Source organism: Macaca mulatta, chromosome 15 (assembly GCF_049350105.2).
Source record: "Macaca mulatta isolate MMU2019108-1 chromosome 15, T2T-MMU8v2.0, whole genome shotgun sequence".
Lineage (NCBI taxonomy): Eukaryota > Metazoa > Chordata > Mammalia > Primates > Cercopithecidae > Macaca > Macaca mulatta.
Genome location: NC_133420.1, coordinates 63,272,099 through 63,297,463, shown reverse-complemented (window position 1 = coordinate 63,297,463; position 25,365 = coordinate 63,272,099). Strand labels below are relative to the sequence as shown.

The window sequence follows — 25,365 nt, the reverse complement described above, 5'->3', positions numbered from 1 at the left end:
GAGTCTGGCTCTGTCGCCCAGGCTGGAGTGCAGTGGCCGGATCTCAGCTCACTGCAAGCTCCGCCTCCTGGGTTTACGCCATTCTCCTGCCTCAGCCTCCGGAGTAGCTGGGACCACAGGCGCCCGCCACCTCGCCCGGCTAGTTTTTTGTATTTTTTTAGTAGAGACGGGGTTTCACCGTGTTAGCCAGGATGGTCTCGATCTCCTGACCTTGTGATCCGCCCGTCTCAGCCTCCCAAAGTGCTGGGATTACAGGCTTGAGCCACCGCGCCCGGCTGGCCCCTTGGCTATTCTTAATGGAATGAAGTCACAGAAAACATTTAGCGGTACTGAGGAAAGCCTGACTGTAAAATAGGTGACTGGATCTATACCATAGCTCTACTTACTCACCTGGTTCCCTGGCTCCTAAATTTGCTTTCTCCATTTCAACAAATGGGACCATAATTTGTGGAGTTGCTAATGCCAGAAACATAAGCATCACCTGTTCTCCTACTTCCTACAACCCATTCAGCACATAATCTTATTTCTTTTTTTTTTTTTTTTTTTTTGAGGCGGAGTCTCGTTCTGTCACCCAGGCTGGAGTGCAGTGGCCGGATCTCAGCTCACTGCAAGCTCCGCCTCCCGGGTTCCCGCCATTCTCCTGCCTCAGCCTCCTGCGTAGCTGGGACTACAGGCGCCGCCACCACGCCCGGCTAATTTTTTGTATTTTTAGTAGAGACGGGGTTTCACTGTGTTAGCCAGGATGGTCTCGATCTCCTGACCTCGTGATCTGCCCGTCTTGGCCTCCCAAAGTGCTGGGATTACAGGCTTGAGCCACCGCGCCCGGCCACATAATCTTATTTCTGCATTATGGTAATGCTCAAATCAGTCCCTCTTTTCATCCAGTTGCCACTATCCATTCTCTGGCCCACCACGTCTTTATTCTATCTCCCTGTCTCTCAGAAATTACCTCTTCTACTCTATCCTCCAACAGTGGCCAGAAATCCTTCTAAAATAGTCTGTTATATCCTTCCCAAATGCTTTCAGGATTACATCTAAACTTCACACTTCAGAGTGGCTTCACAACAAGCTGGTCATTGATTTTCTCTCTGAACACCTTTTCTTTTCCCACTCTTCCTCACATTCCAACTATCAGCCACATGGAACTTGTGGTTTTGATTGTTCTCTGTTTGCACATGTCAGGGATTTGCACATATAATGCTTTCCTTTTAAAATACTTTAAGACTCTTTGTCTTCAGGATTGAGTTTGGGCTAAGTTAGATACTATGGAACTGTGCTCCCTCAGAACTGACTTTTAACTCTATTCCTCTCCAAATTGTGAGGTTACCTAGTTTTATCCAAATCAGAACACTTCATTTAAAAAATAACAAATTTGACTATATAAATTTTTTTTATAGTCATGGAGCCACTGCAACCCAGCCTATTAAAGTTCTTTTACTGTATCACGTTTTCATTCTACTGTTACAATTTGAGACTATGAAACTATTAAGAGTAAAAAAGCAGATTTTGTAAACCTTTTTTTTTAAACATTAAATAGTCAGGTGCAGTGTATAATCCCAATACTTTGGGAGGCTGAGGTGGGAGGACTGCTTGTGCCCAAGAGTTCAAGACCAGTCTAGTGACACCCCGTCTCGCTTGAGCCTGGGACGTCGAGGCTACATTGAGCCATGACTGTACCACTGCACTCCAGACTGGGCGACACATCGAGACCCTGTTTCAAAAAATATATATATAAAAAAGAAGCCCCTGCAATAATTTCACCCTGGCATAGCCACTCTTATGGATTTGTGTCCTTTGTGCTTTTGTTCATATATACAAAGGAGAAAATGGTCAGAATTAAATAAAAACACTAGATGTACTATTCTCCATGCAAACCTCTGACAACAGAGCTATAATTAGGTAGCCTTCTAAATTCTCAAAGCAAACTGTGGCCTAGCAAGTTCGGGCTTTGTCCCTGTATGCCATGAGAAAGGACATACTGATTGTCGAGAGGTCATCCATTTGAGTTTTGTATAATCACTCCTATGTTGTTGACTGCAGTTAATTTTTACTGGCCTTTTCTCATTTAAAGAGATCATACTCAAAGCTGTGTTTCCATTTTGTCTTCCTGTCCACTGAGTTACGAACTTACTCTAATTAACCTATGGTCAATAAAATAGAAAAATTCAATGTCATTTCCTTTAAAGATGTTATCACTTTACCTTAAGCCATTTGTCAACACACTTGGCATGGAACTCGTGGTTACAGGGTAAGACTCTAAGTAGCTGCCTTGACTCAAAATCACACATGCATACTACACACCTAAAAAAAGCAAAAAGATCATTTAACCATAAAACCAGATGGTTTTCTATTGTTATGACTATTGAAACCTACAAGATAATTTATTCTGTTATCAAAATATCACTTAAATTTTTAAACAAAATTAACCAATACCCTGAAAAAATTGTGATGTTTTGCAGTAAGAGGGTTTTGCTTTACTAACAGATTATCACAAAAATTTCTAGTTAACATGAAGTCAATCTTAATACCAAAGATTCTATACTATTTTTTTTAAAAAAAGGTGTTGGAACAACTGTATGTCCACATACAAAAGAATAAAGGTGGACCCCTACCTCATACCATATAAAAACTGACTCAAACTGATCAAAAGCTTAAGTGTTAAACGCTAAACTATTAACCTCTCAGAAGAAAACACAGTAAATCTTCATGACCTTGGATTATACAATGGTTTCTTGGAGATGACATTAAAAGCACAAGAATTAACAACAAAAAAAGAAATGCAGTTGTTCTTCAGTATCTGAGGGGGGACTGATTTCTAGGACCCACAATGGACACCAAAATCTGCAGATGTTCAAATCCTTTATATACAACGGTATAGTGTTTGTGACCTATGCACACCCTCCCATATACTTTAAAATCATTAATATACTGTAATACCTAATACAATGTAAGTGCTATGTAAATAGTTGTTATACTGTATTGTTCTTTATTTGTACTACATATTGCTCTATTTTCTATTTTTATTTTTTCCTGAATATTTTCTATCTTTGGTTGGCTGAATACAGAGGGCTGAGTGTAGGCTGAAATAAATCAAAATCAAAATTTAAACATTTTGTGCTGCAAAGGACATCACTGAAAAACTCAACAATCCACAGAATGGCAACACATTTTTTTACACTTTTTATTATTCTATTCCTCAGAGATCCCTGTTCTGAGGGAAGACATTTTTGAAGATAATTTATCTGATGAGATCTATATATGTATAGAACTTCTACAACTCAATAATACAAAGACAAACCAACTTATGGAAAATGAAGCAAGGATCCAAATAGACATTTCTGAAAAAAAGGTATACAAATGGCTAGTAGCACATGAAACATTCAAGATCATCAGCTATCAGGGAAATGCAAATCAAATCTGCAGGAAATACCACTTCACAACCACTAGGCTGGCTATAATAATAATAAAAAAAATAGACAATATAGCATGATTCAAAGCCATTATTTACCTTTGGCATTATTCAATGCCAAAAGTGGAAACCCAAATGTCCATCCACTGGTAAAAATAATATGATCTATACAGTAGAATATTATTTGGCCATAAAAAGAAATGACTTACTAGTAAAAGCTACAATATAGAAAAAGTTATGCTAAGTGAAAGATGCTAAACACAAAAAGATCATATATGACCTCATTTATGTATAATCTATATAGACACAGTGTAGACTGAGGATGGGGAGGAGGCACCAAGGTGAGGTAGAAATACAAAGAGTGTTGCTAGTGGGTGAAGTGGGTGAGGGGTTTCGTTTTAGGGTGATGCAACGGGTCTAAATTTGATTGTCATGATAGTTACACAGCTCTGAATATACGAAAAACCACTGAGTTGTACTTTTTAAATTATTATTATTATTATTTTTTTGAGACAGTCTCGCTCTGTCGCCCAGGCTGGAATGCAGTGGTGTCATCTCGGCTCACTGCAACCTCCGCCTCCCGGGCTCAAGCAATTCGCCCTGCCTCAGCCTTGCGAGTAGCTGGGATTATAGGCGCCTGACACCATGCCCAGCTAATTTTTGTATTTTTAGTAGGGACAGGGTTTCGCCATGTTGGCCAGGCTGGTCTGAAGCTCCTGACCAGAGGCGATCCACCTTCCTCAGCCTCCCAAAGTGCTGGGATTACAGGTGTGAGCTACCGTGCCCGGCCTCAACTGTACATTTTAAATGGAATTTTACGGTATGTAAATTATATATCAATAAAGCTATAAAAGATCCCATACTAAGCAGAAATTTTTGGTAAGAACCTCAAACTTTATGTGCATGAAGTTTCTATCTTGTGTGAAAACATTCTAGAATGTCAATTAGAAACAGAATTGCTAAGCAACATTAAAATCCAAAACAGCCCTAACAGAACTTTCTAAGATGACAGAAATGTTCTAGATCCACACCACCCAACACAGCAGCCATTAGCTAGAATGACTAAGACATTTAATTTTTCATTTAATTAGCTCTATATTGACTTATTGGACAAGTGTTGGCTTAGACTATGAAATAGAGATAACTTATCTTTATCAAAGTTATCTCTGACTCTTAAGCATTTTCTTTTAACTTTTTGTTTCCTCTCCCAACTTCTACCTTAATGACTCTTATGTTTTTATTTCATAAAGGTAGAAAAGGAAATTTAGCAGAGTGATGTCAAAAAAATGTACTTACAAAGTCTGTTCTGACTGGTGGTTGTTAGGATTGAACCGATAAGAAGGAAGTTGTTCAATATCTGCTTTAGTCAGTCCACGAGGCTTTGCCTCTCCCAGTCGCTCTGCCAGGTTTAACAGGGCCTGTAGCGGTAAAAGATGACATATTTTCATCTGTCTTTATGTTTTGCATTCCATTTTTTTTTTTTGTTTTAAAGAGATGGAGTCCTGCTATGTTGCCCAGGCTGGAGTATATATAGTGGCTGTTCACAGGCATGATCATTGTGCACTGTGGCCTCAAACTCCTGTGAACTCAAACAATACTCTTGCCGCAGCCTTCTGAGTATCTGGAACTACAATTGCGTACCACCGTAGCCCTATTAAAATAATTTTTAAAATTTTTCTTATGAAAAAATCTAAACACATACAAAAGTAGAAAAGCAACGTTAATGAACCTTGATCTATCCATTACGCAGGTCAGTAGTCCATGGCTAATCTTTTATCTATTACCATCTATCCTAAAGCTCACATTATTTTAAAACAAAACTGAAAGATGGTATCATTTCATTAGTATCAAGTGCATCTGTAAAACAAAGTAACTTTGACCCTGTGAGCTAGATAATTCTTTGTTATGGGAGCTGGCATGGGTACTATAGGATGTTTTGCAGCATCCCTGGCCTCCCTCTGCTCTCTTAGTGCCAGTTAACAACCCCCCAGCTGTAACAATCAAAAATGTCTCCACACATTCCCAAATATCTTCGGGAGACAAACTGTCCCCAGGTTGAGAATCGCTGCTCTAAAAAGATAGACTTTTTAGAATATAACCACAATGACATCATCACACCTAACATATTAACACTAATTCTTTAACATCAAATGGACCAATTAACGTTCAAATGTCTTTGTTTCAATTCAAAGCTTTAAAAAGTAGTTTGTTCAAATAAGGATCCAAACAAATCCATAACTTACCATGGCTTAATACGTCTCAAGTCTCTTTTTCACTCTTAAATTTGAAGAAACCAGGTTAATGAGCTGTAGAAATTCCCAGTTTGAAATGTGCTAAATGAACCTCCCATCCCTGACCCACTGGGTGTAACAAATTTCTTGTCCCCTTGTCCTATAAATAGGTAGATGTGAAAACTTTTACCATAAGGCCCATCATGTCTAGTGGTTATGTTAGCAGCCAATGATGGAATACTGTCTAGATCCATTAATTCATTAAGAATGGGTAAAATGGTAATATTCTAATTTTATCATTCTTCATTTATTAGAATGCCTAATATTAAACAATACTCAGAATTTAGGTAGAATAGGATGAGACCACCTAATTTCTTTTTTTTTTTTTTTGAAGTATCCACTATCAACTCATGAACTTTAATATATTTGATGTGTTTCAATATTGTAATTATTATGCCTCTTTTTTTTTTTTTTTGAGTCAGAGTCTTGCTTTATCCTCAGGCTGGAGTGCAATGGCATGATCTCGGTTCACTGCAACCTCCGCCTCCTAGGTTCAGGCGATTCTCTTGCCTCCTCCTCCCGAGTAGCCGCCACCCAGCTAATTTTTTGTATTTTTTATTTTTTAGTAGAGAAAGGGTTTTGCCATGTTGGCCAGGCTGGGCTTAAACTCCTGACCTCAAGTGATCCACCTGTCTTGGCCTCCCAAAGTGCTGGAACTACAGGAGTGAGCTACTATGCCCAGTCAATTATTATGCTTATTGATTTTACATCAGTACCTCCTTTCCTTAATGACTCTAATAACTCATTTGGTTTATCCCACAATTAGTCTGCCTTTTGTGGACTGCTTTTCTCCATTTTTCAGGTTGCCCCAGTGTTAACAGAATGGGTAACAAATAATGATAGATAAGAGAAACAGAATTAACTTCCCCAAATGTCAATAATTAATGTGGTAATAACTGTGTGTGTTTTATTATACCAGAACTCTGCTTCTGTGTCAACATTATTTAGATAATTGCATCATCTAAATAATTTGTTCCCCTTTCACTAGCTCCCTAGCCCTTCTAAATGCTGGAATAGAAAGTAAATTGCCAGGCTGCACATGGTGGCTCAAGCCTGTAATCCCAGCACTTTGGGAGGCTGAGGCAGGCAGATCACTTGAGGTCAGGAGTTTGAGACCCACCTGGTCAACACAGTGAAACCCCATCTCTACTAAAATTACAAAAAAATTAGCTGGGCATGGTGGCGTGCACCTGTAAGCTCAGCTACATGGGAAGCTGAAGGAGGAGAATCACTTGAACCCAGGAGGCAGAGGTTGCAGTGAGCCGAGACTGCGCCATTGCACTCCAAGCCTGGGTGACAAAGCGAGACTCCATCTTAAAAAAAAAAAAAAAGTAAATTGCCAAATCGATGGTGATTACAATATATAAAATTTAGATAAAACTTATTGTATCGGCCGGGCGCGGTGGCTCAAGCCTGTAATCCCAGCACTTTGGGAGGCTGAGACGGGCGGATCACGAGGTCAGGAGATTGAGACCATCCTGGCTAACACGGTGAAACCCCGTCTCTACTAAAAATACAAAAAACTAGCCGGGCGAGGTGGCGGGCACCTGTAGTCCCAGCTACTCAGGAGGCTGAGGCAGGAGAATGGCGTGAACCCGGGAGGCGGAGCTTGCAGTGAGCTGAGATCCGGCCACTGCACTCCAGCCTGGGTGACAGAGCGAGACTCCGTCTCAAAAAAAAAAAAAAAAAAAACTTATTGTATCATTGATAATGATCTTTTATATCTCATATATACCATGGTACACAAAGGTCAACAAATACAATTTATGACAATAAAATATGTTAAGTTCTTACAGTATAAAGACTACACAGGCATATTTCATTTTACTGCACTTTGCTTTACTGCATGCCACAGATACTACCTTTTTAAAACAAAAACAAAAAATTAAAGGTGTGTGGCCACCCCACGTTGAGCAAATCTATTAATTCAACTTTTCCAACAGTCATGTCATTTCATATCTTGGTGCTACATTTTGGTAATTCTCACAGCATTTCAAACTTTTTCATTATTTTATATCTGCTATAATGTTCTCTGATCTTTGACGTTACTATTGTACTTGCTTTGTGGTACCACAAACTGCACTTGTATAAGATAGAAAGAACACTTAATTGATAAATGTTGGGTATTCTGACTACTCCACTGACCAACTGGCTATTCACCCATCTCTCCCTCTCCTGGGGTATTCCTAGTCTTTGAGACACAACAATATTGAAGTTATGCCAATTAATAACCCCACAATGGCCTCTAATTGTTCAAGTGAAAGAGTCACATGTATCCCACTTTAAAAACTAGGAATGATTCGCTGGGCGTCCTGGCTCACTCCTGTAATCCCAGCACTTTGGGGAGGCCGAGCGGCCAGGTCACGAGGTCAGGAGATCGAGACCATCCTGGCTAATACGGTGAAACTCTGTCTCTACTGAAAATACAAAAAATTAGCCGGGCGAGGTGGCGGGCACCTCTAGTCCCACCTACTCGGGAGGCTGAGGCAGGAGAATGGCGTGAACCCAGGAGGCGGAGCTTGCAGTGAGCCGAGATCGTGCCACTGCACTCCAGCCTGGGCGACAGAGCAAGACTCTGTCTCAAAAAGCAAAACAAAAACTAGAAATGATTAAGCTTGGTAAGAAAGGCATGTCAAAGCCAAGACAGGCCAAAATGTAGGCCTCTTGTGCCAAACCAGTAACCAAGTCCTAAACGCAAAGGCAAAGTTCGAACAGAAAAAGTGCCATTCTCACTGGGCACAGTGGCTCATGCCTGTAATCCCAACACTCGGACTAGCCTTGGGCAAAATGGCAAAACCTTTCCCTGCAAAAGAGAAAAAAAAAGCACAAAAATTAGCCAAATGTGGTGGCGTGCGTCTACTGTCTCAGCTACTTAGCAGGCTGAGGTGGGAGAATCGCTTGAGCCTGGGAGGTCAAGGCTGTAGTGAGCTGAGATGGTGGCACTGCACTCCAGCCCGGGTGACAGAGTGAGACCCTGTCTCCAAAAAAAAAAAAAAAAGAAAAAGAAAAAGAAAAAGAAAAAACAGAAAAGCCACTCCAGTGAATGCACGAGTAAGAAAGCAAAGCAGCTATACTGCTGATATGGAAAGTCTGAGTGATAGGGATAGAAAATCCAACCAGCCACAACATTCTCTTTAGCCAAAGCCTAATCCAGAACAAGGCCCTGTCTTTAATTCTATCAAGGTTGAGAGAGAGGTGAGGAAGCTGCAGAGGAAAAGTTGGAAGCTAGCAGAGGCTGGTTCATCAAGTTTAAGGAAAGAAGCCATCTTTATAACAACAAAGTTCAAGGTGAAGCAGGAAATGCTGATATAGAAGCTGTAGTAAGTTATCCAGAAGCTCTATCTAAGATCACTGATGAAAGTGAATACACTAAACAATAGATTTTCAATGTAGATAGAACAGCCCCATATTGGAAGAGAATGCCATCTAAGATTTTCATAGCTAGAAAGGCAATGCCTGGCTTCAAAAAACAGGCTGACTCTTTTGTTGGGGCTAATACAGCTGGTGACTGCAGGTTGAAGCCAATGCTCATTTGCCATTCTCTGGGCCCTTAAGAAATTATGCTAAATCTACTCTGCCCAGTAATAAAGCCTGGATGACAGAACGTCTGTTTACAGTATGATTTACAGAATATTTTAAGACTACTTTTGAGACCCGTTCAAGAAAAAAAGATTCCTTTCAAAATACTACCGCTCAAGTGCTCTGATTAAGATGTACAAAGAGATGCATGCTGTTTTCCTGCCAACAAAACATTCACTCTGCAGCCCATGGAAAAAGGGTTCTTTTCTCTACATTCTTGCCAATACTTACTTTTTGATAACAGCCATCCTAACAGGTGTGTGAAGTGGTATTTTATTGTGGTTTTGATTTACATTTCCCTGATTGCAATGTTGAGCACCTTTTCATATCCCTGGTTGGACATTTTGTGTCTTCTTTGAAAAATGTCTATTCAGGTCCTCCACCCATTTTTTTTAAATTGGGTTATTCATTTTTTTTGCTACTGAGTTGTGTAAGTTCCTTGTATATTTTAAATATTAACCCCTTTATCGGATGTTTACTTTTCATATTTTCTCCTAACCTGTATATTGCCTTTCATTTTGTTTCTTTCTTTTGCGGTACAGAAGCCTTTTAGTTCAATGTAGTCCTAGTTATTTATTTTAGCTTTTGTTGCCTGTGCTTGTGGTGTGATGGCCAAAAAACCAATGCCATGGCCAATATCAAGGAGCTTTTCCCCTGTTTTCTGTAAGCACTTTTATCATTTCAGATATTAAGTTTAGGTCTTTAATCCATTTTGAGTTAACTTTCATGTATGGTGTAAAGGTCCAGTTTCATTCTTTTGCAGGTGGATATCCAGTTTTCCCAACACCATCTCTTTTTGTTTTGTTTTTTTTTCTCTTTTTCAGACAGAGTCTTGCTCTGTCACTCAGCCTGGCGTGCAATGGTGTGATCTTGGCTCACTGTAGCCTCCGCTTCCCAAGTTCAAGTGATTCTCCTGTCTCAACCTCTCGAGTAGCTGGGATTACAGGCACCCACCACCACGTCTGGCTAATTTTTGTATTTTTATAGAAACGGGGTTTCACCATGTTGGCCAGGCTCGCCTCGAACTCCTGACCTCAGGTGATTTGCCCGCCTTGGACTCCCAAAATGCTGGGATTACAGGGTGAGCCACTGCGCTCAGCCTCCCAACACCATTTCTTAAAGAGGCTATCCTTTCCCCATTGTGTCTTCTTGGTGGCCTTGTCAAAAATTGGCCGACTGTTGTACTCCTTTCTATTCACGGTTCCTAAAGTTCAGAACATGCATGGTTTTATAATTTATCGCCTGACCTATTACAACACCTAAATAGGTTTCCTTGTCACCATTTTTTTAACTTCACAGTACTGGCAGAGTTTGGACTCTTAACGAGTACTGATGACATAAAGCACCAAAAACACTTAGTGGCTCCTTCCTCCCCCATAATATTCAAAATTATGTCCACTCTGTAACAAGCACTGAAGTACAACCAATTAAGCTTTCCAATCAAATGCCGATTTTCTCCCTTTTACTTTAACCACAGACCATCTGTTGATTCTCAAGAATGTCCAGCACTTCTCTGCCTCAATCTTAAAGATGAAAAAGCTTCTACATTATTTAAGATCTAGCTCAAACGTTTTGGCTTCCACAAAATCTTTTCAGCACATCTCATCAAAAGTCAGTTTTCTCATTTGCATTCTCATCGGAATTGTACGTGATTCTAATAGAGCACCAATCTACCTGTTATCATAGCTATGTGGTAGTACATATTCAAATATCCTTAAAGATGTTAAATCATTTTTATGACATGTTTGTATCTTGAAATGCACAGAGTTTACCTAATAAATGTTTAGATCAAGCTTGTCGAACACATGGCCTGCATGCAGCCCAGGATGGCTTTGAATGTGGCCCAACACAAATTGATAAACTTTCACAAAATATTATGAGATTTATTTTTTGCAATGTTTTAAAAGGTTACTGGCTACTATTAGTGTATCTTACGTGTGGCCCAGGAAGTGAAAAGATTGGCCGCCTGTGGTTTAAAGAGTTAAGTAGAATAATACTTTCATGCACACAATACTCCCCCAATTAATTCACAATTCGTCTACTAACCTCGTAATTTTCTACTTCTCCATCTTCTACATCTAATTCAAAGCTGAAAGTTGGGCCCACTGCAGGTGGCACTGGAAGCATTGATCTGCAGTGAAAACAATCACACTAGCATTGAATATGTTAGTACATTAATTCAATGAACAGGACAGGGAGGACAAAGGCCAGTGCTATAAGGATGAAGAATGGTCAGTGTTAATCTGAAAAATTTAACAAAACATATGCAAGAACTGTAAAATAAAAACTGCAAACATATTGCTACGATAACTTAAAGGTGAATAAACAGACATACACCACATAAGACGACGACTCAGTATCATTAAGATGTCACTTTCTCCTTAAAATAACCTATAAATTCCATGCAATACCTACCAAGATTGCAGCAAGCATTTAAGTAAAAACTCACATGCTGATTTAAAAATTTATAAGGAACTGCAAAAGACCTTAAACTAAAACATTTTGAGAACAAAATCGGGAGACAAACTAGATCTGACATTAAGATAGAAAGAGAGAGAAAATGGGGAGAGAGAGGAAGGAAGGAAGGAAAAACTATGACAACAGTGTGGTAACATAGGCACGTGGCCTTCTGGTATAAAAACCGTATTTCCTAGCTTTCCTTAGAAAGTAATTATAGACATGTGACTAAGTTACGGCCAATGTGATACAGAGGCAGGGGTTATACGTGCAACTTCTGGGACATATCCTTGAGAGGAGCAGGTAGGCAGAGGAATCTATTTTTATTTTTGCTAGGTGGAATGTCATATGACTAGAGCCTGAGAGGCCACCTTAGATCTTGTACAGGAAGCCATTAACATTGTTCATAGTCACAGGGCTAACAAATCATCGTTGAGCTGCCTACTTCTAGACTTTATTACATGAGAGAGAAATAAAGAATTACTCGCAGGGCACGGTGGCTCACACCTGTAATCCCAGCACTTTGGGAGGGCAAGACAGGCAGACTACCTGAGATCAGGAGTACGTGACCAGCCTGGCCAACATGGTGAAACCCCATCTCTACTGAAAGTACATAAATTAGCTGGGCATGGTGGTGCCCGCCTGTAATCCCAGCTACTTGGGAGGCTGAGACAGGAAAATCACTGGAACCTGGGGGCCAGAGGTTGCAATGAGCCAAAACTGCACCACTGCACTCCAGCCTGGGCAACAGAGTGAGACTCTGTCTAAAGAAACAAACAAAAAAAACCCTACCATGTGTACCACCCATGGGAATTTCTTTTGTTTTGTTTTGTTTTTTGAGACGGAGTCTCGCTCTGTCGCCCAGGCTGGAGTGCAGTGGCCGGATCTCAGCTCACTGCAAGCTCCGCCTCCCGGGTTTACGCCATTCTCCTGCCTCAGCCTCCCGAGTAGCTGGGACTACAGGCGCCCACCACCTCGCCCGGCTAGTTTTTTCTATTTTTTTTTTAGTAGAGACGAGGTTTCACCGGGTTAGCCAGGATGGTCTCGATCTCCTGACCTCGTGATCCGCCCGTCTCGGCCTCCCAAAGTGCTGGGATTACAAGCTTGAGCCACCGCGCCCGGCCCACCCATGGGAATTTCTGTTACAGACCAACTTAACCCAAACAGTAGTTCTAAGACATAGAAATAATTTTTCTCCTTTCCCCCTAAGAAAAACAGCACTAAAAGCTGAATAATCAAGGCTGGTGGTAAGTGTTATCAGTTGTAAAAGAGGCAAAAATCTTAACCTTTTCTGCTTCTTGATTTGTTAAACCTATTTTCTGGCTCACAGATTTCTTCCTTCCCCACTTCTCCTATGTTACTGTTCTTCTCTTTCTTTCAGCCTTAACTGGCTCCTCCCACTCCACCTTTTAACGTTAAGTAAAAACAAATAACTACCACACTGAAAGCTATAGACCACAGAGAAGACATTCATAAAGGAAACAGAATCTTAAGAGTTTCAAAATTCAGAAATCATTAAGAAAGAACTTACAACACATATGGCAGTAAGCTGGGATGATAAGGGGGAGGTGGTATTGGCTGCTGGGATCGGTATCTACTACGTCCTGTGAGCCTCCGAGGCATAAATGGAGGATAAGGCTGCAGGGGGAAAAATGTTAAAAAGATTTAGGATCACTCTACATTTACAAATAATCTGTCAAAATAATTTAAAAAAGACTTAAACAGTAAAGTTTTTTTATTGTTCAAGGTTTTTAATATTCCTTAAATACTAACTTATTAATGGATGCAGCAACCATTTTAAACCATACACTCAGGTGTATTTCTAAATATAACTTTCCAACTGAATGCTGTCAAGAATACATATAATTCTAAATATGGTGAATTATACTAAAACATAACTCAGAACCAATCAGTTGCCAAAGCAAGTAATTAACATAGTACTGTATGAAAACTTACTACTCCAAAGGACACCTCCTGATGCAAAGGATCATGTGTTAAGAACTGCAAAGGAGCTGATGGAGGTAATGTTGGGGGGTGGGCTGATGGAGGGTAAGTAAAACCTCCTACTGGAAGATGTTCTCCTAAGAGTTCCACTTCATTTTCTATCCTTTGCAGAGGCTGAGGAGAGAGAGAGAAAAAAAAACAACTTCCTGTGTTTAGATTATGCTTTATAATAACCACAAATTTAAAATCTCAATGTCTCTAAGGCCATGCATCTCTTGATGTTCATATTAATCTAAAATTCATACAAGTAAACATACACACTACAGTAAAATATTCCTAATTTTAATTTCAACAAGGTTTAAAACATGTTATTAAACATTTCCATTATCCTCTATTAATTTTACTATGTGAACCTTCTCTTAAAATGAGAAGGCAAAAAGTCATCAAGTAAGCCAATTATTGGAAAATTAAAATTATTTTTTCAGTCATAGCACCTTGACCTAAAGGATTTTCAGACACTTAACCTTTCACAGATGAAACAAAATAGAATGTGCATTTATAAATCAGAAACAGGGCTAAATGAGATATTGTACAGAGGCATTATGCTGTGCAGAAAGATTATGGGCTTCTGGACATTAGAATCTTGGTACTGACACCAATCAGCCATGTAACTTTTAGATAAATTACTTAATCTGAACCTCAGTACTGTCAACTATAAAACGGGCATGTTCACAGACTACTTCAAGTGTGTGGCGAACACTGAAGCAATGTAGTGCTATGCAAAGCACACAGAAGATATGTATTCTTTTTTTTTTTGAAATAACAGCTCGGCTGGGGGCGGTGGCTCATGCCTGTAATCCCAGCACTTTGGGAGGCCGAGGCCAGTGGATCACCTGAAGTCAGGAGTTTGAGACTAGCCTGGTCAACAATGTAAAACCCTGTCTCTACTAAAACTACAAAAATTAGCTGGCTGTGGTGGTGGACGCCTGTAATCCCAGCTACTGGGGAGGCTGAGGCAGGAGAATCGCTTGAACCCGGCAGACAGAGGTTGCAGTGAGCTGAGATCACACCATTGCACTTCAGCCTGGGCAACGAGAGGGAGACTCCGTCTCAAACAAAAACAAAAAAGCCCCAACACGAAAACAAAAAACAGTTCATTGAGATATAACTGACATATGATAAAAGGAATTCAACTGAATGGATTTTTGGTATATTCACAGTTACGTAACCATCACCACTATCTAATTCCAGAACATTTTCATCACCCCAAAAAGAAACTGTATACCCATTATCATTCAATCCCCATTTCCCCAAGTCTTCAGCTTTCCTTTATTTATTTTTGAGAGAGTCTTGCTCTTCTTGCCCAGGCTGGAGTGCAGCGGCGCCATCTTGGCTCACTGCAACCTCTGCCTCCTGGGTTCAAGCAATTCTCCTGCCTCAGCCTCCTAAGTAGCTGGGACTAGGGGCGCTCGCCACTACACCTGGCTAATTTTTTGTATTTTTAGTGGAGACAGGGTTTCACCGTGTTAGCCGGGATGGTCTCAATCTCCTGACTTCGTAATCCACCGCGCATGGCCCAGCTTTCCATTTTTATGTATTTGCTTATTCTACACATTTCATGTAAATGGAACCAGTTCATTTAAATAAGCAAGAAGCTGTGTCTACCTTCTCTGCTTAGCATAATGCTTTCAAGGCTCACCTGTTTTGTGGATTTTATCAATGCTTCACTCCTTTTTATAGTATTACATTGCATGGATGTACCACTCTTTCCTCATCTGTTTATCAGTTGATGGACATTTGGGTTGTCCACTCTTTGACTATTAGGAATACCGCTATTACCACATTGTGTACACATTTTCGTGCTGATGTTTTCAATTGAATTCTCTTAGGCACATTTTTTTTTTTTTTTGAGACGGAGTCTCGCGCTGTCGCCCAGGCTGGAGTGCAGTGGCCGGATCTCAGCTCACTGCAAGCTCCGCCTCCCGGGTTCACGCCATTCTCCTGCCTCAGCCTCCCGAGCAGCTGGGACTACAGGCGCCCGCCACCTCGCCGGGCTAGTTTTTTTTTGTATTTTTTAGTAGAGACGGGGTTTCACCGTGTTAGCTAGGATGGTCTCAATCTCCTGACCTCGTGATCCGCCCGCCTCGGCCTCCTAAAGTGCTGGGATTACAGGCTTGAGCCACTGCGCCCGGCCAGGCACATTTATTTTTAAACACTAGTCTGACTTCTTCCCTTAGTTACAGAATAGCAACATGTTATTCAAATGTAAGTAAATACTAAGCTTTAATCTGGAAGCCTATGCAGGCTTGAGAGAAATCACAATTGCTTACACTATGACAACACTAGTGAAAACTAAGTCTTGATATGGCTATGTGACTGGACCTTTAAAACAACTGCAAATTTAGATACAAGTGATAGCTAAATTTTGCTTTAGCGTTGAATTCCCAGATACAGGAAGCTGAGAAGGAGACTATCCTGGCACAAATCCTATCCTAATTCCAAGAAAAGATTATCTTGCGGAAGCAATTCTACCTTTTCTGATGAGCCAAACTTGTGTCATAATTGCTTCTAGAGTTTTCAGGACAGCAGCCTCTTTGGTACCCAGCATAGTATAGAAATCCTTAGTAAACAAACTCTGCTATAATAAACTGTCAAGTTCTTTCCACAGAACTGACACTTGAGTCTTTCACTTGAGTCATTTCTATAGGTTATCTCTCCTGTTTCTCCTTAATGTCTGATGGTTCTGATGCTGAACCTGGCCTATCAAAACAACTGGACCTTTTTTCCTGCGCCCTTCTTTGTACTTATGTAGTACTTACATCTATCTCCCAGTGTCCCAAAATGATATGCCTCTCAACTATATCCCAGTTCCAAGACAGAATTAACTATGTTAATAGACTACCTCATCTGCTTTTCATCACAACATAGTGAAAAAATCAGGCCTTCAGAAAAAGTAACTGAAGTTCAGAAAGGTTAATTTCCTTGCCTAAATGAATACAAATATTATTCTAACAAGTATTAACAATTTAATATTTTCATTTTCCAATTTAGAACCACATAAAAAGAAAAAAAAAAAACCAACTAAAAACTTTTCTTCAGATTTACTTCCTGAAGGACTGCAGATGCAATAGAACACAAATTTAGACAAGTGACATTAAAATAACTAGAAAAATTTAAGAAACCAGAAATTTAAGGTAAATGTTTATACTAATTTGTATATGTTTGGATTCCTTTAATTTTTTTAAGAACCAGAAGAATGCCTAAGTTATTATGTTTGTTTGTTTGTTTATTTTGGAGACAGAGTCTCACTCTGTTGCCCAGGCTGGAGTGCAGTGGCATGATCTTGGCTCACTGCAACCCTGCCTCCTGGGTTCAAGCGATTCTCATGCCTCATCCTCCTGAGTAGCTGGAATTATAGGCATGTGCCACAATGCCCGGCTAATTTTTGTATTTTTAGTAGAAACAGGGTTTCACCATGTTGGCCAGGCTGGTCTTGAACTATAGATCCTAGGTGATCTGCCTGCCTCAACCTCCCTGTTGGGATCACAGGCGTGAGTCTCTGCACCTGGCCAAGTTACTATGTTTAAGTGTGCCATTTAAACATAGTAACTTAGGCATTCTTCTGGTTCTTAAATCCACTAAGGTTATATGCCTGGCCTAAACATTTTGAAAAAATTAAAAATTAGTTAAAAACTAAACATTCTGACGTAATAGTAGAGATACCTACCGATCGTGATTGCTGTGTTTGGAAAGGGACAAACTGGCCTGGTGGTGGCAAATGAGGAGGATGATGGGGAGAAAGGTGAGGAGGATGTATAAGAAATGGATCACTAGAAATAAGGGGTGGGAATGCAGCATATGGTACTGGTAAGTGCTGAACTGAACATGCCTGAAGCATCTGTAAGAGAAACCGTTACAGTTTGGTTAAAAATATCAGAATATATAATTAATTTAAAAGGATTGTGAGATTAAAATCTGTCATTGTCACACCTCTCCCAAAATCATGAAAATGTTTTTAATAGCTAATATTAACAATGAAATACTAGTGTATTTTTATCTACTAGTAAAGTAATGGTACTAATAATTATTCTGTATTTTATATAATTTTCACAAATTGGTTGAAATACTTTAGCCTTTTAAACATCTATGAAACAGGGTGCGGGGGGAGAGGGGGAAGTGCTGCATAGAAGAGGAAACTCTAGTTGGTTTAAGATGTAGCAAACACTACTGATATTTCAAGAAACTCCCCTTTTCAATCCTGTAGAAATCTTTTTCTTCCTACGATTTTCATAAGAGCACAACTCTCAACTAATTGTCCTATAATCTCTCAGTATTTTAGTTAGCAAATTTGGTACAATGTTTCTATTACTGAGAAACCAAGCTTGAGTAAATTAATCTGTTAAGTTAGTATTGGTGTAAGTGTGCGTTTTAATCTCACATTCAGAGCAAGGTATTAAGAGTTATATTTAAATTTTGCTAAGTGATCTCCTTTGAAGACATTATTGACCTTGGATACATCATTTAAATACAGCGCCCCCATTTCTGAAAGGAGGCTGAACTGAGATTAAAGATTAAAGGACAAAGCATAAGCTTCAGAGGCAAGAAAAAAAAAAGTCAGTGTGAATCTCTACTCTCTTATACTAGCTGTCTCTATGACACTAAGCAAGTCATTTAACTTTCCAGATTCAGCGACTAGAAAATGGGGGATGATGCTACTTTCATCATAGGTTTCATATAGTAAGGAATAAGACAAAGCACTCAAAGTGCCCATTAAAACTCAGTAAGTGCTGAGACTCTTAAGTGTTGAACAATAAGATCTCTGAGACTTAGGCTGACCTTCATTGGCTTTAATTATAAACGGTGCTGACATATGAGAAAACATTGTTTGACCCTCAGGATATTAAAATATGTATAAGTTAATTAATGTAAAAATACATCAGGTTATAAAGTTAATTTTATTAAATGGTTACTATAAGGATACTATAGAGATTTTTATTGCAATAAAATTGACCTTTTTACTTGAAAGTAAAACTACAGATAGTCTCTTAAATTTTGTTTGCTTATATAATGCAGTTAGCCCCTCTAAAGAGGGTTTCCAGAGTCAGTGAAGTTACAAAACCAAATTCAGGGTGGTGTGCTTAATAGTAGTATCTAATGAGAACAAAGATACAGACTTACTGGAGGAGGCACACTACAGACAGGGAGGTGCTGTCCGCTGAAAACCACAGAGCATCCTGGGACCTGCTGTGTACTACAAGCAGGGATGTGCTGGCCTGTGCAGAGTGGAATCCCATGTGGTGCCACTGTTGTTACTGTGTAAGAAACAGGGACTGTTCCTTGATGGAGCTTTAAAGGAAAAAACAAATGAACAAACTTTAGCTGTTTAGATAAAATGTTAACTATTCAAAATCAACATTTGGTCATTTATTGGCTCCTCTCTCAGCTACACAGATTTTCACAACGTACTCTCCAATAGTTTCGACCAGAATATTCATTGTCTTTGTATGAGAGAGTTGACTATTTCAAGAGTATATACTATTCTCACAAAACTGGGGCTAAACTCCTCCCTCAAATGACTTGAAAAGCCCAGGGAAATAATGGATTACTATATTAACTCTTCTAGCCTGCCGTATAAGGCAGAATAAAAAGAACTGGAATCATGAAAGCTTGTATATTCCATTATTTGGTCACACTCAAAAACGAATTTTAATTACAACTAGTGAAACAATGCAAAGTATATTTAAAAACAAGAAATCTCGTTTCCTGCCTAGCCAATCTTACTCCCATCCTACCTGCCACCCAGAGGCAAACAATGCTGATATCCTTCTTCTCTTTCTCCATGAACATACAAAAGCACAATTACACATAAATTGTCATGTGTGTTTTCATTTTCTTAACAGAAATGAGATCATACTACCCTGCAACTTTGTTTTTCCATTTAATACTACATTGCAGGTATGTATGCAAGGGAGTTAAAGGTAACTTGTTCTTTTTGGTACTAGCCAGATATTTTAAGAAACACTCGCTTAACGGTCCTATCATATGGTGTATCAATACACGTTCAAGTTGTTTTCAACTCTTTTGCCAATATAAACAAAACTGAAAAAAATATATTAGTTTGGCCGGGAACAGTGGCTCATGCCTGTAATTCCAGCATTTTGGGAGGCCGAGGTGGGCAGATCACCGGAGGTCAGGAGAACGAGACCAGCCTGGCCAACATGGTGAAACCCCATCTCTACTAAAAATACAAAAAATTAGCTGGGAGTGGTGGCGGGTGCCTATAATTCCAGCTACTTGGGAGGCTGAGGCAGGAGAATCACTTGAACCTGGGAGGTGGAGGTTGCAGTGAGCTGAGATCGCGCCACTGCACTCCAGCCTGGGCAACAGAGTGAGACTCAGTTTAAAATATAAATAAATAAATAAATTTATATGAATGTATTAATTTTTATCTCAGAAGGATTACTAGGTAAAGGGGTGAACATTTTTTAAACTTTTAAAGATACTGCCAAATCATCTGCAAAAGGCTGGATGGAAAAAGCCACACCCCCGACAGTAACATATGAGGGCCCATTTCCCAGGCTCTTTACTCAAAAGTAGATGTATTTGCATTACAAGTATGCTTACCTAAGTGAAAAAATGGTATCACAGCAGGTTTGTGTTAAGTTTGCATTTCTCTGACTAAAAAGGTTGACCATCCTTTAACATTTTATTAAGCATTTAGATTTTCTTTTCTGTCAATAATCTCTATCCTTTGATCACTGCCCCTTGAAGAGGGTTTTGCTCTGTCACCCAGGCTAGAGTGCAGTGAGTGCAGTGGCACCATCATGGCTCAATGCAACCTCCATCTCCTAGGCTCAAGCAATCCTTCCACCTCAGCCTCCGTGGTAGCTGGGACTACAGGCGCATACCACCACATCTGGGTTGTTTTTTTTTTTTTTTTTTGAGAGGGAGCCTCGCTCTCTCTCGCCCAGGCTGGAGTGCAGTGGCATGATCTCAGCTCACTGCAACCTCCGCCTCCCAGGTTCAAGCGATTCTCCTGCCTCAGCCTCTCAAGTAGCTGGGATTACAGGTGCCTGCAACCACATGCAGCTGCAGCTAATTTTTGTATTTGTAGTAGAGACGGGGTTTCACCATGTTGGCCAGGCTGGTCTTGAACTCCTGACGTCAGGTGATCCCATCTGGGTAATTTTTAAACTTTTTTGAAGAGACTCACTTTGAATGTAGAGTCTCACTTTGTTTTCCTGGCCGGTCTCGAATTCCTTGGCTCAAGCGATCCTTCTGCCTTGGCCTCCCATAAGTGCTGGGATTACAGGTGTGAGCCGCTGAACCTGGCCCCATCCATCTTCTACTAGGTTGTCATAATCATTTGTAATTTTCTTTTTTTTTTTTTTTTTTTTTTTTTTTTGAGACGGAGTCTCGCTGTGTCTCCCAGGCTGGAGTGCAGTGGCGTGATCTCGGCTCACTGCAAGCTCCGCCTCCCGGGTTCACGCCATTCTCCCGCCTCAGCCTCCCGAGTAGCTGAGACTACAGGCGCCCGCCACCACACCCGGCTAGTTTTTTTGTATTTTTAGTAGAGACGGGGTTTCACCATGTTAGCCAGGATAGTCTCGATCTCCTGACCTCGTGATCCACCCGCCTCGGCCTCCCAAAGTGCTGGGATTACAGGCTTGAGCCACCGCGCCCGGCCTATTCATTTGTAATTTTCTTACTTAAGAGGTATGTGTAATGAAATGTGCTTGTAATGTGCTTGTTGTGTGTAATGAAAATATTTTCCTAGTCTATGTTTTATCTTTTGATGAGATCCCTTATTTAATGGCATATTTTTGTCTTTTGTGATCCTTTTTTTTCTTTTTAATGTAGCCAGAGTGTAGCTTTAGGGTTTCCTTTATTGATGAGGTTATAAACATATATTCCTATATTTCCTAATTCTTTAGTTTTTTATATTCCATTAGACTTATTTTTGTTTATAAAGTAGGGCTCTAATTTTGCTTGCACATGGACAATTGTATTTGCTCCATTTATTAAACCATCTTCTTGCCTCTACAGTGAAATATCATCTTTTTAAAAATTCATTAAGTACTCACATATTCCTGGATTTCATGCCAATTTCATGCTGCTTTAATTACAGTATCTTACTAGAAGAGTTAGCATCTGGTAAGAAATTCTTCTCACCATACATCTTTTCATTTTTTGGCATTTTCACAGTTATTCTTACGTATAAACTCAATTTTATTCGCTTCCAAAACGCATTAGTGTTATGATTGTACTAAATGTTATGTTATTTTACAAAGGACTGAATTTTATATTAAGATTTTTTTTCTTTTTTTTTTTTTTTTGAGATGGAGTTTCGCTTTTGTCGCCCAGGCTGGAGTACAATGGCACAATCTTGACTCACTGCAACCACTGCCTCCTGGATTCAAGCAATTCTCCTATCTCAGCCCCCTGAGTAGCTGGGACTACAGGCATGTGCCACTACACCTTTTTTTTTTTTTTTTTTTTTTTCGGTTTTGTTTTGTTTTGTTTTGTTTTTTTAATTAGAGACAGGGTTTCACCATTTTGGCCAGTTTGGTCTTGAACTCCTGAACTCAGGTGATCTGCCTGCCTCAGCCTCCCAAAGTGTTAGGATTACAGGCGTGAGCCACTGTGCCTGACCTATATTAAGACTTTTTATATCCAGAAACATTATGCCATTACATTGAATATCACGGTTCTGTCTTTCAAGAAGAAATTAAGTTTTCCTTCAGCACCATAAGACAGGACTGAAAAAACAAAATTAGTTTTCTTCTTCAAAGATTATTATTAAATTGATTTCTCAGTTTATTATTAGATTTGTTCCTCAAACTGTGAAGGTTTTGTTATATTTACAAGAGGTTACTTTTCTTGATTTGCATGTCAAAGCGGATAGTGTTAGTATGAAGATAATTTTTATTTATATTATCTTGAATATATCAACCTTACCAACTTTTAAATTCTAGTATTTTTTAAAAATTTAGAATCTCCTTTCCTAGGTATACAACTACAGGATGAGCATCCCTTATCTGAAATGCATGGGACCAGAAGCTTTTTGGATTTTTTTGAATTTTAGAAAATCTGCATTATACTTACCAAATTCAGCATCTCTAATCCCAAAATCTGAAATCCAAAATGCTTAAACATTTCCTTTGAGTGTTGAGCCGGTGCTCAAAAAGTTAAAGATTTTTAGAGCATTTCAGATATTCAAATTAGGGGTATCCAACTTGAATAAGGTTCAACCCAACTATTATCTTTTTGTGTCAGCAAACTAGAACCTTCAAAAATGTGTGTGTGTACCTATATCCTATATCTGATTTTGATGGAAATGTATGATGAATTTTACAAATAAAACTTGATTTCTGATAAACAGCCTTTATCATAAATACCACCCCCCGACCCCGACCAACTGCACACACATTTTCTTGAGACAGAGTCTTGACATACTGCCAACAGTGGAGTGCAGTGGTGCCATCACAGCTCACTGTAGCCTCAATCTCCTGGGCTCAGGTGATCCATCCCCCACAGCCTCCCGAGTAGCTGGGACTACAGGTGCATGAGACCACACCCGGTTAATTTTTTTATTATTTTTTGTAGAGACAGGGTTTCACTGTGTTGCCCAGGCTGTTCTCCAACTCTTGAGCTCATGTGATCCGCCCACTTCAGCCTCCCAAAGTGCAGGGATTACAGGCGTGAACCACCACGCTTGGCCAAGTATCATATTTTGCTGATTCCAAGACATCAGATTGTATAGTCATTTTTCCCCATACTGAGAAAAATACTTCTATTTAAACTAACATAACAAACACTTGGTCACTTATGAGGTTTTTTTTTTTTGAGACAGTGTCTCGCTCTGTTGCCCAGGCTGGAGTGCAGTGGTGCGATCTCAGCTCACTGCAACCTCCACCTCCCGGGTTCACACCATTCTCCTGCCTCAGCCTCCCGAGTAGCTGGGACTACAGGCACCCCACCACCATGTCTAGCTAAATTTTTTTATTTTTTAGTAGAGACGGAGTTTCACCGTGTTAGCCAGGATGGTCTCGATCTCCTGACCTTGTGAGATGCCCCTCCTCTGCCTCCCAAAGTACTGGGATTATAGGCGTGAGCCACCACGCCCAGTCTGATTGTATAGTCATTTTTTCCCCCTACTAAGAAAAATACTTCTATTTAACTAACAGAACACTTGGTCACTTGTGAATTTTATATATTTATTAGAAGCACTTTAAATGAGATCATACAACACTTGAGCATTCATAAAAAGGAAAATATAAGTGAAATAAAGTAGTTAGTTCTAATAGTTCTTCACTTTCAGAGTCTGACTCTGGTGAATCACTTTTAATTTCAGTGTCATTGTCTGGTTTTCCCACAAAAGGTTCAGTGCCATCAAGGGAGTTGGTGATGCAGCATTTCTTAAAACTATCCATAAAAGAAACAAAGGCTACTTGATGCTAGATTCCTAAGTCAGGGATGTAATTATACAGAGCTTGTCTAATTATACAGAGGAGTCAAAAACTCCTGCTTGGAGGTTTATGTTAAACTCACCTCCAGCCTCACCCCCTAAACACTACCACTTAATCCCATATATGAGTTAACTGCAAGCCATCTGATGCATAGCACAAGCAGTGAAGACTGTGTTACAACTGCTGCTTGGATGACACCAAGATTAGTGTGCCATCAATTTTGAGAAGCATCCATCCCAAATTCGGAGATGTTAAAATATGGAAATAGCACATTTTAAAATCAATGAAATAGGGCCAGGCGCAGTGGCTCATGCTTGTAATCCCATTACTTTGGGAGGCCGAGGTGGGTGGATCACCTGAGGTCAGGAGTTTGAGACCAGCCTGGCCAACATAGTGAAACCCTGTCTCTACTAAAAATACAAACAATTAGCTGGGCATGGTGGCGAGCACCTGTAATCCCAGCTACTCGGGAGGCTGAGGCAGGAGAATGGCTTGAATCCAGGAGGTGGAGGTTTCAGTGAGCCAAGATCGCACCACTGCACTCCAGCCTAGGCAACAAGAGCAAAACTCTGTCTTGGGGGTGGGGGAAGTAGTTTCATATTTCTTTTTAAAAACTTCATTGTAAAATACAAGCAAAGTACCAAAGTACATAAACCATGACCATCAAGACTACCAAAAAAAAAAAAAAAAAAATCATCAGATGAACACTCATGTAACCATCACCTAGGTCAATGGTCAATAAACAAAACAGGTGTGGTGGCTCACACCTGTAATCCCAGCACTTTGGGAGGCCGAGGTGGGCAGAACACCTGAGGTCAGGAGTTTGAGACTAGCCTGGCCAATATGGTGAAACCCCATCTCTACGAAAAATACAAAAAATTAGCCAGGCATGGTGGCGGATGCCTGTAATCTCAGCTACTTGGGCAGCTGAGGCAGGAGAATCGCCTGAACTGGAGAGGTGGAAGTTGCAGTGAGCCAAGATCTCGCCATTGCACTCCAGCCTGGCCAAGAGCAAAACTCTGTCTCAAAAAATAAATAAATTTTCTTTAAACTCTCTCAACAATGCTTTGGTATTCCACACAGTGGTTTTAAACTACTTTTGTTAAGACTGATACTGTTCTCTTTTTTTTTTTTTTTTTGAGATGGAGCCTTGCTCTGTGGCCCAGACTGGAGGGCGGTGGCGCAATCTTGGCTCACTGCAACCTCTACCTCCTGG

General features: G+C 40.0%; 1 protein-coding gene and 2 long non-coding RNA genes across 27 annotated transcripts in view; all 3 read right to left on the bottom strand.

The window, feature by feature from the left end:
• Positions 1-25,365, bottom strand: part of RNF38 (ring finger protein 38) — a 147,187-nt gene that overhangs the window by 4,294 nt on the left and 117,528 nt on the right. For 24 of the 25 annotated variants that reach the window (XM_028835055.2, XM_077965716.1, XM_028835057.2 and 21 more), the window contains 7 exons: positions 18,859-19,026; positions 17,408-17,578; positions 13,693-13,854; positions 13,268-13,374; positions 11,326-11,410; positions 4,706-4,827; positions 2,202-2,301 (listed from right to left, as the gene is read on the bottom strand). In XM_028835055.2, coding sequence (XP_028690888.1) covers positions 2,202-2,301; positions 4,706-4,827; positions 11,326-11,410; positions 13,268-13,374; positions 13,693-13,854; positions 17,408-17,578; positions 18,859-19,026 — 915 coding nt within the window. The remainder of the gene's footprint in view (positions 1-2,201; positions 2,302-4,705; positions 4,828-11,325; positions 11,411-13,267; positions 13,375-13,692; positions 13,855-17,407; positions 17,579-18,858; positions 19,027-25,365) is intronic. The other variant, XM_028835056.2, reaches the window with a different exon arrangement.
• On the bottom strand, positions 6,012-10,295 carry LOC144334630 (uncharacterized). The gene is made up of 2 exons (XR_013404696.1): positions 8,250-10,295; positions 6,012-6,178 (listed from the first exon to the last, which is right to left on the bottom strand). It is a non-coding gene; the product is annotated as an uncharacterized LOC144334630 (long non-coding RNA).
• Positions 21,464-24,719, bottom strand: LOC144334631 (uncharacterized). Its single transcript, XR_013404697.1, has 2 exons — positions 23,647-24,719; positions 21,464-22,136 (listed from the first exon to the last, which is right to left on the bottom strand). It is a non-coding gene; the product is annotated as an uncharacterized LOC144334631 (long non-coding RNA).